General features: G+C 34.9%; 3 protein-coding genes across 4 annotated transcripts; 1 reads left to right on the forward strand and 2 right to left on the reverse strand.

Moving 5' to 3' along the window:
• Positions 1-5: 5 nt before the first annotated feature.
• On the reverse strand, positions 6-1,815 carry LOC126751085 (probable enoyl-CoA hydratase). Its single transcript, XM_050461023.1, has 3 exons — positions 1,610-1,815; positions 779-1,543; positions 6-659 (listed from the first exon to the last, which is right to left on the reverse strand). Exons 1-3 carry the CDS (start codon positions 1,737-1,739, stop codon positions 475-477), a joined length of 1,080 nt encoding a protein of 359 aa, XP_050316980.1. The 5' UTR covers positions 1,740-1,815; the 3' UTR covers positions 6-474.
• Positions 1,816-1,956: 141 nt separating this feature from the next.
• On the reverse strand, positions 1,957-3,210 carry LOC126751086 (putative enoyl-CoA hydratase/isomerase YngF). 2 transcript variants are annotated; one of them, XM_050461024.1, is made up of 3 exons: positions 3,085-3,210; positions 2,226-3,027; positions 1,957-2,171 (listed from the first exon to the last, which is right to left on the reverse strand). In XM_050461024.1, the coding sequence occupies exons 1-3, from the start codon at positions 3,136-3,138 to the stop codon at positions 2,041-2,043; spliced, it is 987 nt and encodes a 328-aa protein (XP_050316981.1). In that variant the 5' UTR covers positions 3,139-3,210; the 3' UTR covers positions 1,957-2,040. The 2 variants fall into 2 exon arrangements, with proteins under 2 accessions (XP_050316981.1, XP_050316982.1); XM_050461025.1 differs by having other exon boundaries at positions 3,095-3,192.
• A 422-nt stretch (positions 3,211-3,632) lies between these two features.
• LOC126750812 (bromodomain adjacent to zinc finger domain protein 1A) lies at positions 3,633-11,434 on the forward strand. Its single transcript, XM_050460544.1, has 5 exons — positions 3,633-4,106; positions 5,021-8,174; positions 8,659-9,239; positions 9,816-10,454; positions 10,530-11,434. Exons 1-5 carry the CDS (start codon positions 3,985-3,987, stop codon positions 10,615-10,617), a joined length of 4,584 nt encoding a protein of 1,527 aa, XP_050316501.1. The 5' UTR covers positions 3,633-3,984; the 3' UTR covers positions 10,618-11,434.
• The last annotated feature ends 143 nt before the right edge of the window (positions 11,435-11,577 follow it).

The raw sequence follows: 11,577 nt of genomic DNA on the forward strand, positions 1-11,577 counted from the left end.
ACGCCTTAAGTAGGTGTGACACTTTTCAGTTTTATTAGTTTGTTTCATAAGTTATACATTACATATTTTATATATTAAAGCAAATTCAAGATATACAAACAATCTTAAAAAAACAACAATCTGCTTTGGTCTGTAATATTAAGGTAACCATTTTATAAGTAGTACGATTTTGTTTCCAACAAATAAAATGCTTCTGATTCCCGAATCGACGCAATATTGTATTATGTAATAATTTAAAAAAGGGAAAGCTGAGTGTAACAACTATACATATATTTTTGATGTTTTGATTTCGGTGTATCGACAACTTTAACTATGATTCGCAAACGTTCTGATTTAGATTTAGCGTTTTTAAAGGTGTTAAGTATATTTAAATTTTAATAGAAGAATACTCATCATAACATATAAATTAATTTTAAATTCTGACAGTTATAAACTTATACTCAGAATAAATCAGTTCCCATCATATGTATGTTGCTATTTTTTTCGCCCTTCTGTCTGCTTAGATTCTTTCGCCTTTTTCTCTGCTTCCAAACGTGCTGCTTCAGCTGTTTGTTTTTCAAGCTCTTTTTGTTCAGCTGCAGCAGCAACGTCTTTATCATCCCAATCGGCCATTGACTTCTCTCGTTTTAACCACGAATGTGTTGTATCGGATTTGAACGCTAAAACAAAAAATAATTTTTAATATGGCAATTTGTTTTCAATTATTAAGTATTTAACATTCATTTTTTAATTGATTATTGTCATCTGCATTTACAATTATTTGCATATATTAACTTACTTTGTATAAACCATTTGATGCCTTGCTGCATTTCTTCAATTATTTCTTTTGATGTATACATGACTTCGTTTTGAACGGCCTGGTTAAAGTTTGCTGCATCATAAACGGCTGAATATAATGAGTTTCTATCGTGATTAAGTGCTCTCTGTGGGAATTTCGCAAGTGTTTGCGCCAATTCCACAGATTTAATTAATGATTGGCCAGGGGGTACGACACGATTAACAACGCCCATAGAAAGCGCTTCTTCAGCACAGACTTGTCTTCCAGTCAATATTAAATCCAATGCTCTCGAAAACCCGATCAATGCCGGTAATCGTGCTGTACCACCATCGATAACGGGAACCCCAAAACGCCGATTGAAGAAACCCAACACAGCTGTTTCCTCCATTACTCGGAGATCACACATTAATGCAAGTTCCAAACCATTAGCAATACAATAACCGCTAATACCACATACAACCGGCTTTTGTATATGTCGCCGAGTTGGTCCCACTGATCCTTCATGCGCCATAAGTATGTCAATACTAACCTGTTCTCCACCATCTTTTCCAAGTTCTAGAATATCATAACCGGCACAAAATGATCCCCCAATACCATATAAAACTGCAACAGGAGATGAATCATCTGCCTCAAATGCATTGAATGCTTCGCAGAGTTGTGTGGCAGTGGCTACATTAATGGCATTTCTCACCTGTGGTCTATTTATGCCTATTAATGTGACATTTTTATCTTTGTCTACTATTATATTCTTCTCAACTGGAACATCTACAATGCAAAAAAATAATAGTATTTATCCTAAACTTATGTCATTCAGAACACGATTCGACTTACCTTTTTCAGCTTTTTGCAGGCGGTTCGTAATACATATACTTCTAGAACCTATATTTTCAAAGTCCGTTGCACACTTGGTGGTGATACTTTTTTTGTTTATACGCTGAGAAATTCGTCGAAGCAAAATCATTATTATCTGGCTATCCTTTTAAGTTTTTTAGCTGGATGTTCAATAAATGACTGTAAGATATAGTCGATAGTTCTAGAGATAGTGATGTTTATTTCGATATCCCTAGGAATCGTTTTTGGTTTATATGTTAATATCAAATTAATAATTTAAGCAGGTATACAAAAGTTCACATGATTTGCTCTCCCTTACCATTTTCTTCATAATTTAAAACATAAAATTTGTTCTTCTAAGCATTTTTTCTTTATTTTCCGATAACTATTTTCGATACTAAAAAGTAAAACGATTTGTCGATATCTATCGATTAGCATGTTTTATTTGTAATATTCACGTTGGAAGCAAATGTTTGTTCGTGGAGGATTTCTTCTTGTTCCCATGCTGGTATAACTTTCGGTTTTACTTGCCAGGAATCTGTTTTTTGCCCTCTACTCTTTGCTGTAAAAGAAAGAATAATCATTATAGGTCATAGAATTTCACTTAAATACTAACCATCTTTAAATCTGTTTATTCCCTCTTTTATTTCAAGCAAAATTTTATTATTAAGCGATTTAGTTTCTTCCGCTATTGCCGCACTCAGTCCATTTCTGCGTTCATAACAGTTTTTGTACAAAGCTTGGCGGTCTTTTTGTAATGCTTCTAAAGGAAACTTCGCAATGGAGAAGGCCAAATTAACCGCCTGTCCAAGAGCTGTACCTGTTGCTACCAAGCGATTTATTAAACCCATTTGTAGTGCTTCTCGTCCACAAACACGTCTGCCTGTTAGTAATAAATCTAATGTACGCGAGTACCCAATCGTTGCTGGTAACCTTGCTATCCCTCCGCAACTTACGTTATATCCAGTGTACCGTCCAAAAAATCCTAGAACTGCGGTGTCTTCCATAACACGAAGATCACAAAACATCGCCAAATCTAAACCATCTCCAACACAATAACCATTGATGCCACAAACAATAGGTTTTTGAGAATGTCTATGTATTGTCTTAGAAGTTGAAAGTGCGCTAAAATTTTCTTTATTATTGCTTTCCAATGTTGTCAGATCCTGTCCAGCACAAAATGAGCCACCTATACCATAAAGTACAGCTACGGGTGAAGTTTTATCTCTTTCGAAATCAGCCAATGCCTCACTTAACTTCTGTGCGGTCTCAACATTTATTGAGTTGCGATGTGCTGGGCGATTTAAACCAATTAAAGTAATATGGTCATCTTTATCAACGAATACTGGCGATTCCGTGAACATTTCCGTTCCTATTGGTTTTGTTGATACGTTTTGTCTTCCTTGTAAACATCTCTCCTGTTATAATAAACATTAAACTCCTTTAACATCGTTTCTCTATATCCTCAAACTTACAATTATTAACCTGTGGAAGCCGGTGAGGCTGTATCGATTCAATAAGTTTGCCATTACCTTATTAAAAACGATTTACTATCAAAACAAAAATTAGGAAATAACAACGGGTTGGCATAGATTGCACAAACAACTACAGAATTATCGGTAAAATACATCAAACTTTCCGATATTGTTATTAATCGATAGTTCTAACAGGAAAATAGATCAATGTTAACGACTGAAATCACGTAATATTCGCTACGTTAGAACTTACGTTTATTACGCTAAACACATATAAACATATGTATATGAACAAGAAATTAAATTAAATTGATTAATATGAGTTTTCGTGTATTGGAATATTTAATTTATACAATTTGTATTACATTACTTCGAATATATTAGATCCATTTTATTGTTTATATAATTAAAATTCAGTACATGCTAGACATGACAAAATTTCTTAGTCCAAACCTTGAAATATATCCAATTCATTTTGACACTTCTACAAAAGTCTCATTTTTGGTGATCAAAGCAACTCTGAGTTCTGAAAGAGAAAAGCGTGAGACAATTCATACAGAAAGAAAAGTAAAATTTTGTATTGGCGCGTGAAAAGTGAACATTGCGTCGATTTTTGGCAAATTTTTAAATAATTTGCAAAATATAAATTGTAAAACAGTCATAAAAGCGAAGTTTGTTTTCGAATTGTTTGTGTACATTAAGAGAGCGGTGCAAAAAGAGCTGGGAACACACAGTCTGTTGCTTTTAAAATTTGGTATATGAAGTGTTTGAGATTTTTCAACCGCGCCGTCACCGTCACTGTTGACCAAATTATTACTTAAAGCCTCGCTAACAAGAAACAAAACGCGAAACTCGCTTCGGTACCAGAATCAAGATTTTTTTATTTAAAGCTATTGGAAGATGCCTATTTGTAAAAGAGATGGATTCGATAATATGCAATCCCGTAATCGGGATGAAAGATTTCAAGACAACGACGAGGTGTTCTTTTGTGAAGTTACAAAAGACATTTTTCGCGATTATGAGTAAGTGACAATTACGTTCATAGTTATTTTGAAGTTGAAAATCAGTATCTGCAATTTAACATATTTTCATATCTGGGAATATAGTTTTGCAGTAAAGATTTTGGCTCTACTCGTGAAGCAGCTAGATTAGAAGTAGAGTGTAAAACATAGACAAATAAAGTGTAGCGTAAAGCGTGAAAGAAGTGTAATCAAAAGTGTCCAGCCAGCTGCTATACCAAGCGGTTGGCGGGAATATATTTGCGAACAACGCACGCATGTAGAGTTGCCAAGTATTACATATTTACAAATGTTTGAATTCTGAAAACCTATATTTTCAAAAATTGCGGAGTTTTATGCTTCATTCATAAATTTTTTTTATTACTTTTAAAAAAGATCGGGTATTAGAAAAATTACATATTTATATTTTATGTCGTTATGTTATATTAGAAGGTAAAAACGAATACACAGCATATTATTGGTTCGAAAAGTGTTTATTTTAGTTAGAATATACTTACATATAGCATAAAGTAAATGATCGTAAGACGAGCTGAGCCGATTTAGCTATGTCTGTCTGTCGGTACATATGCGAAGCTCAATTTTTCAGATATCGATCTTAAATATTGCTCACTCCCTTTTATCTCCAGGAAGCTGTTCATTTGTTTGAATCGCCGATATATAGCTCCCATACAAACTGACCGATCAAAATCAATATTTATGTAGAAGTATGGAATACTTATTTATTTGACAATAAATCTTCACGAAATTTGGCATGGATTATTGTCCATCCATATTATTGATCCTGATATTGCATATACATAACATACAAATTGACTGATTCAAATTCTTAAATATAAACTTTTCATTTTGTGAAGGTTACCTTTTTTCTTTTTTTCATTAAATTTGCAATATTTTCTAATAAAATTTTTTATTTATAGAGATTACTTCCGTCATGTAATGGTAATAAATTCCACTGTTTGGCAGTGCGAGGCCACTGGACGCGACAATCTCACATACGCAGAGGCATTGCGAAGCGAACGAAGAGCGCGCAAAAAAATGGAACTTTTTAAATATTGTCTCCGAGCGCCAGTTATGCTAGTTACAGAACATTCAAAGCAATCATCTCTAAATACGTTAAGTGTAATTATATGCAAGTTTCTGCGGAAGCGTTATTTCATAAATGAAGAAGTAACTGCTTGCCACAAGTCTTCTAGTTATAACGCATACACAGTTGTAAGTGTTATACCGCCTAATAACACACCTCCAGCCAATGGAGTATATGAAGAAACTGAGAAACTCCAATATAAATTGCGACGAAAAGGTCAGAATGATGAAGAAGTAATTTTGCCATTTGAGAAAATTCGACGTCATCGCCAAGAATTTACTACTGAAAATTTACAGATGTTTGTGAAAGATAATGTAACACGTGTAGATGGCATATTACAGCCAAAGCGGGATTCTTACAAAAAATATGTAACAGATCCAAATATAACTTTCGATAAAATATTTATTGGAAAAATGCCACATTTTACGCCAGCAAAAATCAAACGCCCTCAAGATACTACTAACAAGAAACAATCGACTTTGAATAAATATTTCACTAAGGATGGAGAGGCTGATAGCGAAAAAAATGTGAAAAATGGTTCAAAAATGCATACCCTAGAAGCAGTTAAGCAGAAAAATGAGGAAGCAAAACTGGCTGAAAAGCTGAAGCGCATCGCTGAACTCGAACGACAGAAAGTGGAGAAAAGGACTAAATTAATGGAACGTGTTGAAGCAGAATGTACTGCATTGCTTACTAAGACTGATGATTTAGAGCGTACAGATCAGCGATTACTGCCTTTATATAAAATCGTTAAAACTTATATTCCGGATAAGCTTTTAGGGGATGCCTTCATGGTTCGAGAGTTCATGCATTCTTTTCCAACCATACTATCAGGAATAGAAGTATTTCGCGACAATTTGAGCTTTTATGAAATGTCTCGCGCCTTTAAAGTGCGCGAAGTGGCTGGACCATTATCCGATATTCTTCTGATCTTTCTGGGTACAGTTTTTGATATGCAAAAGGAAGACGAAGATGAGTGTACCGTTGAATATTTGCGTATACGTCAAGAGTTGCGAAAACGCGAACCGCTTATAACAATGGCTGAGGCAGCTCGGCCACATTATTATGTTAAACGACATTTTTCGTTTAAACTTAATGAGCTGCCCATTGATTCGTTAACTCTAAGTGAAGTGTTGCGTTTACATTTGCTTTCATCTGGAGCTATTGTAAAAGAACGTGCAGAGAAATGGCGCTTAAAGTATCGAAATGGTTATTCATCCTCGGAGGATCCGGGACTTACGCTTCGTATGCGACATCCACATATTTTGCGTGCTCTTAAGATGTATTCTGTTTTTCAATTACCTTTTCTGGACATCATGCGTATTGTGCGATGTCTTATGGCTCAAATATTGACATATTCAAATCCCATAAATCTAATTGAGGAACGCATGGAACAAATGTCAAATAATAGAGTTGAGCTACGTGTATTAGCTACCATGGAAAATATACGTGCGGCAAATATTCAAACGCAGAAGCGTACTTTAACCAATGAATTTCACCAACAATGCTTAGAAGATAACATAAAAAATAACGAGGAAAAGCGAAAGCAAATTGAGGAAAAATTTAATAAAAAAATTGCAGAGTTAATGGCGCAATCTGATCGCGAACGTCGTAAGTACGAACAGCAAGTGGAAGGTTTCAATTCTTCTTTATTCAATTTTCTTGTTTATCTTGGAATGGATCGCGCATACCGAAAATATTATGTATTCGAGTCTATGCCTGGAATTTTCATTGAGCACACTCCCGACTCCTTAGACACTTGTCTCAGTGACCCACCCAAAAATTCGTTAACGGAAAATTCTTTAATTTTAAATTTTGAAAGCCTTCCGAAAAATCGCAAAGATTTACGTGCTTATTTATTAAAAATGTATATCAATGCAGATAAACAAGCGGCCAAGGCAGAAAAAGAAGCTAAAGTGACTAAAAATACAGGCTCTTCAACGGTTCTACAGCAAAACAAGGAGAACAAAGAAAATCATTTGGTAAACGGTATTACCAATGGTAAAGATATTATTGAAGGAGATGAAATTACTACAAAAAGTAATGAAAACACAAATGAGTCTGTTGCCCAAACGTCTCCATCACAATACCAGCTATACATGTGTACGGGTGATCCGAGAAATTGCATTGTTCATGATGAACGCAATGCCGACAGGCAGAGATGGGCGTATATATACGATAAAGATGATATTGACGCGCTTATAGCGGCACTGAATCCATTAGGAGAACGTGAATCTCAACTTAAGGAGCAATTAACGATTTTACGTCATCTTATAATAAATCACTGCAGAAGATGTCCGGAAGATTTGCTAACACTAGATGATAACAAAAGCTTGAGTAAATTTAAGAATGCAATGATGTCCGAAACTTACCGCAAATATAACAAAGCGAACTTTGGTTATAATGTGGATGCAGATCTTAACGAAGTATTGCTAACGTCGCTCATTGACCGTATAATTCAGTTCGAAAGCGACATTTATACTGGTGATCTAGGTCGATTAAAAGTAAAAGACATGGAAAAATGGCGTGAAGATCTTCAAGCTAACCAATATGATGCACAAGTTAAGCTGCAATGGGGTCCGAATACACAAAAATTTGGCACAAGTGGAGGGGATGAAGACGATATTCCCGAAGATGATAATGATGATGACGACACAGATATAAAAGATGGTGGCCGGTATGCCAATAAACCCTACAGAGATCCTGGCGATGGACTTGGTGATACACTGGAAATTGATTCAGAAGACAGTGCCGACGAACTAATTTCATTACATGATTCTAGCACAATAAGAACCAGCGTACGTAACTGTGCGTCTGCACTGCTGCAGGTGGAACAGGCAATTGAGCGTCGTTTTATTAAAGAACCATTTGGAGCACCATTAAAAGATATCAAAGATAAAGAAATTTTTGAACGCAAAGTCAAAAGGGGGGCCATTAGACTGAAGCAATGGGAAATGTCTTTAATGGAGAGCACGAGTTATTCGCAGGTAACGTTTATAGATTTACAAGTTATATGCATTTTATTACACCCTCAACAGGATTACGAAGATTGTAAAACTCAGTAGGTAGGCGTTGAGTCGATTTACACTAAACTAGTCTCTTAGCTGAATTTAGATTCACGAGATTTCGAATGGATTATTGTCCAAAGCAACGGTACAATAATCTCTGAACATATTGTTCAGATTGGAACACTAGCATGTAGCTGCCATACAAACTGATTGATCAAAATCCAGTGTTTGCATGGGATGTTTTTGTTGTTGTAGCGCCAGAATGCTGCCGAGTTCACAGTCCTTGGCCGAAAAAAAATTCCGGTTCATTCCGGTTACGGAGACCCGACTATCGTGGGAACGGTTCTTTTATGGGATCTTTTGTATTTATGAAGAGTTTTATAGTTTCGGTCCATCCGAACTTAACGTTTGTCTTTTTTTAATTACGGTGGATAGTAAAAATATTTAATTATTTTTAATACAGGTGTTTCTCCATTTGAATGTCCTGCACGATTGTATTTTGTGGGCTCGGTCCACAAACAAATCGCTCTGCCAGGTGTGTCGTCGAGGTAGTGATCCGGACAAGATGTTGCTGTGCGATGAATGTAATGGTGGCACACACATGTTTTGTATGAAACCCAAGATGAAGACAGTGCCAGAGGGTAATTGGTATTGCGCACGCTGTGTCAAACGTTTAGGACTACGCAATGACAAAGAGGAAAAAAATAATAAAACTGCATCTCAAAGACGTAAGCGCACATTCAATGTTGATGAGATTACTGATGAGGGATTGGTCAATGGAGCTAAAGATAGTGAACGTGCCCGTAGTAGTGCGCGCCGCAGTAATAAACGTTTGCAATCTAATGAAATCGAAGAGAAATTGATAGACGATGACGACGATGCTATTAATGACAGTGATGGTGATGGTGTGGGCGATTCAGTTGGTGGTGATGTTGAAACCGAGAATATAGATGACGAAGAAATTGCTAGCGATAAAGATGAAGATGTTGATGAAGAAGAGGCTGATAATAAGAAAAAATCTGAGGATTATACAGATGAGGAAGAGTAAGTGCGCTTATGTATCGTAAGTATTTTTAGTTCGCATGATAGTCATTAGTGGTGGTTTTTTTGTAATTAGCATTTGCAAAATATTTCAATGTTCTAAGAAAATATATACACTAATAATACGTTGATAGACCTAAGAATGCTAATGAAAATCAGAGCTGCAAATAATTTAAAAAAAAAAAGATTTTTTTTTATTAGTTTAAAAAAGTTTTTAATCACAAATACCGGATTAAAAATAAATTAATCCCAAGCAATTTACATTTTTTTCGTTTTTATGTACTCAGTGTTCTACCATTTTGAGCTAGAGTTCCTCACACAGAGCTATCATCTTCAATACTCTAGAGCACTGGAGAGCAAATGATTTATATTGTATTAATTTTTAATTCTGATTTTGGGATTAAAACTTAAATTTTCAATGTTTTCTATAAATTTAAGAAAAATTCAAATTTGAATCTCAAATTCTGGAATTAAAAAATAATTAAAAAAATTTGTAAATAATAAAATCGCAATCGCGTGGATCAAAATATGAACCTACTAAACGTTTATTAAAACTTTAATTTGATTTTCTTTCCTCAGGGATGAAAATGTTTGCGCTGTGTGCTCTTACGATGGCAGCGATTTAATGTGCATACGTTGTAGAGAAACGTTTCATTTGGAGTGCATCAATATGAAGAGAGCACCTCGTTATAATTTCATATGTTCGAAATGTAAAACCGCAAACGGAACTGAAAAACGATCCCCAAAAAGTGGGAAAATTAATGGTAAACATTCACTGAATTCATCAGATGATGATGACGATGATGACTCCGAACCGCTTGTAAAACGTCAACGATCATCACGTTCATCTTTACGAAACTCTGGACACCAACAGCCACCGCAAAATGGTCAGGGCAGTCCACGTGAAGTTGCTAAATCGTCATCACAACGTCGGTCGGTTCGTCGTACGGGTGATCATTTGCCATTAAATAGCGCAGCATTGTATCAGCTACTCGACGATGTCATGAAACACGAAGATGCTTGGCCATTTACACGCCCCGTATCGCACGCCGAAGTGCCGGACTATCACAAGATTATTAAGACGCCAATGGATTTGGCTAAAGTAAAATCAAAACTTAATATGGGCTCATATCAGTTGAATGAGGAAGTAATGAAGGACATACAGCTTATTTTCCAAAATTGCGACGAATACAATGTTAAAGGAAATGAAATTTACAGGTGAGTAAACCGCAATCAACCGCTCAATAATTGACTGACCAATTTTTATTGTGTGCCTTGTTTTTATCGTTTTAGCGCTGGTTCTACGTTGGAGAAATATGTTATTGAACAATGCAAACGACTTAATTTGCCATTTAAGCCGAGCGATATGAATTCTTCGTAATAACCATGAAATATGACATGGGATACTTTTAAGCGGCGTCATCATAACTCTTAGTGCTAAATTAGAGTGACATTATTAATTACATTTATCAAGATATTGTTTTTTTTTTTTATTTTCTTAATTCTATTTCAATCATACTGCAGTTTCAATCATTAGTCTGCATTCTGAACATGTCTATCCATGTAAACGTATATTTTGAAAGTATTTTGTATTTTGTATAATATATTTTGGATGTAGTGCATGCACGCTGTTATCTATTACCGCTATTATATATATACCAAACTATTGTTTTTAATCACATTTAGTACTTTTGTTCCATTTTCCCTTCATTATGACAAGAAATTTTAAGTAAATATATTTAAAGCTTCTAAACTCCGAATATGGAGTGCTCGGATCAAACCGTCTCATGTATTTAAAGTGTTGCGAGCATTTAGAATATTTAAAAAAATTCACATAATGCATATTTAAGGCAAAAGTAGCTATTAATTTTGTAAGTTTATGAAAACTCTTATGCTTAAGCCTAGAGTAAGTACAATTTCAAATATAAAAATAAATTATGCTATTTGATCAAATTACCACAAAAACAACGCTCTATTTATTAATTGGAATGCTGAAGTTTGACATAACTGTTCACAATACTTACATGCGAGAACTGGCGTGGCGCCACACGCATCAACACACCCAAGAGCAACATACTCGTTATTAAAGTTAGGACAGACAAATTGATTGTTTTTTTCAATTAATTTTATTGATAGAAATACGTTTTAACTAATGGTTAATAATTTCGTAAGTATATTTATACGCTTTTAGGTATTCACAGAAAATGTCATTAATTTTGAATTGTTCTTATGAAATATGTTTCGTATGTATGTAAGTTAATTTTAATGAGTTACTGCTTTTTTGTTTATTATTATCTAGCCAAAGAATGAGGCGAATCATCATTTTGTATACAGCTGGTTT

The sequence above is a fragment of the Bactrocera neohumeralis genome, chromosome 2, assembly GCF_024586455.1.
Source record: "Bactrocera neohumeralis isolate Rockhampton chromosome 2, APGP_CSIRO_Bneo_wtdbg2-racon-allhic-juicebox.fasta_v2, whole genome shotgun sequence".
In the NCBI taxonomy this organism is placed as follows: domain Eukaryota; kingdom Metazoa; phylum Arthropoda; class Insecta; order Diptera; family Tephritidae; genus Bactrocera; species Bactrocera neohumeralis.

Excerpts from the sequence above, each read along its gene's own strand:
- LOC126751086 (XM_050461024.1), bottom strand. The coding sequence starts at position 3,138 with ATGGCAAACTTATTGAATCGATACAGCCTCACCGGCTTCCACAGGTTA. Across the intron at positions 3,028-3,084 it reads GCTTCCACAGGTTAATAATT|GAGAGATGTTTACAAGGAAG; the intron begins GTAAGTTTGAGG and ends TTATTATAACAG. Across the intron at positions 2,172-2,225 it reads AATAAACAGATTTAAAGATG|CAAAGAGTAGAGGGCAAAAA; the intron begins GTTAGTATTTAA and ends TTTCTTTTACAG.
- LOC126750812 (XM_050460544.1), top strand. The coding sequence starts at position 3,985 with ATGCCTATTTGTAAAAGAGATGGATTCGATAATATGCAATCCCGTAAT. Across the intron at positions 4,107-5,020 it reads GACATTTTTCGCGATTATGA|AGATTACTTCCGTCATGTAA; the intron begins GTAAGTGACAAT and ends TTTTATTTATAG. Across the intron at positions 10,455-10,529 it reads AAAGGAAATGAAATTTACAG|CGCTGGTTCTACGTTGGAGA; the intron begins GTGAGTAAACCG and ends TTATCGTTTTAG.
- LOC126751085 (XM_050461023.1), bottom strand. The coding sequence starts at position 1,739 with ATGATTTTGCTTCGACGAATTTCTCAGCGTATAAACAAAAAAAGTATC. Across the intron at positions 1,544-1,609 it reads CCTGCAAAAAGCTGAAAAAG|ATGTTCCAGTTGAGAAGAAT; the intron begins GTAAGTCGAATC and ends TTTGCATTGTAG. Across the intron at positions 660-778 it reads CATCAAATGGTTTATACAAA|CGTTCAAATCCGATACAACA; the intron begins GTAAGTTAATAT and ends TTTTTGTTTTAG.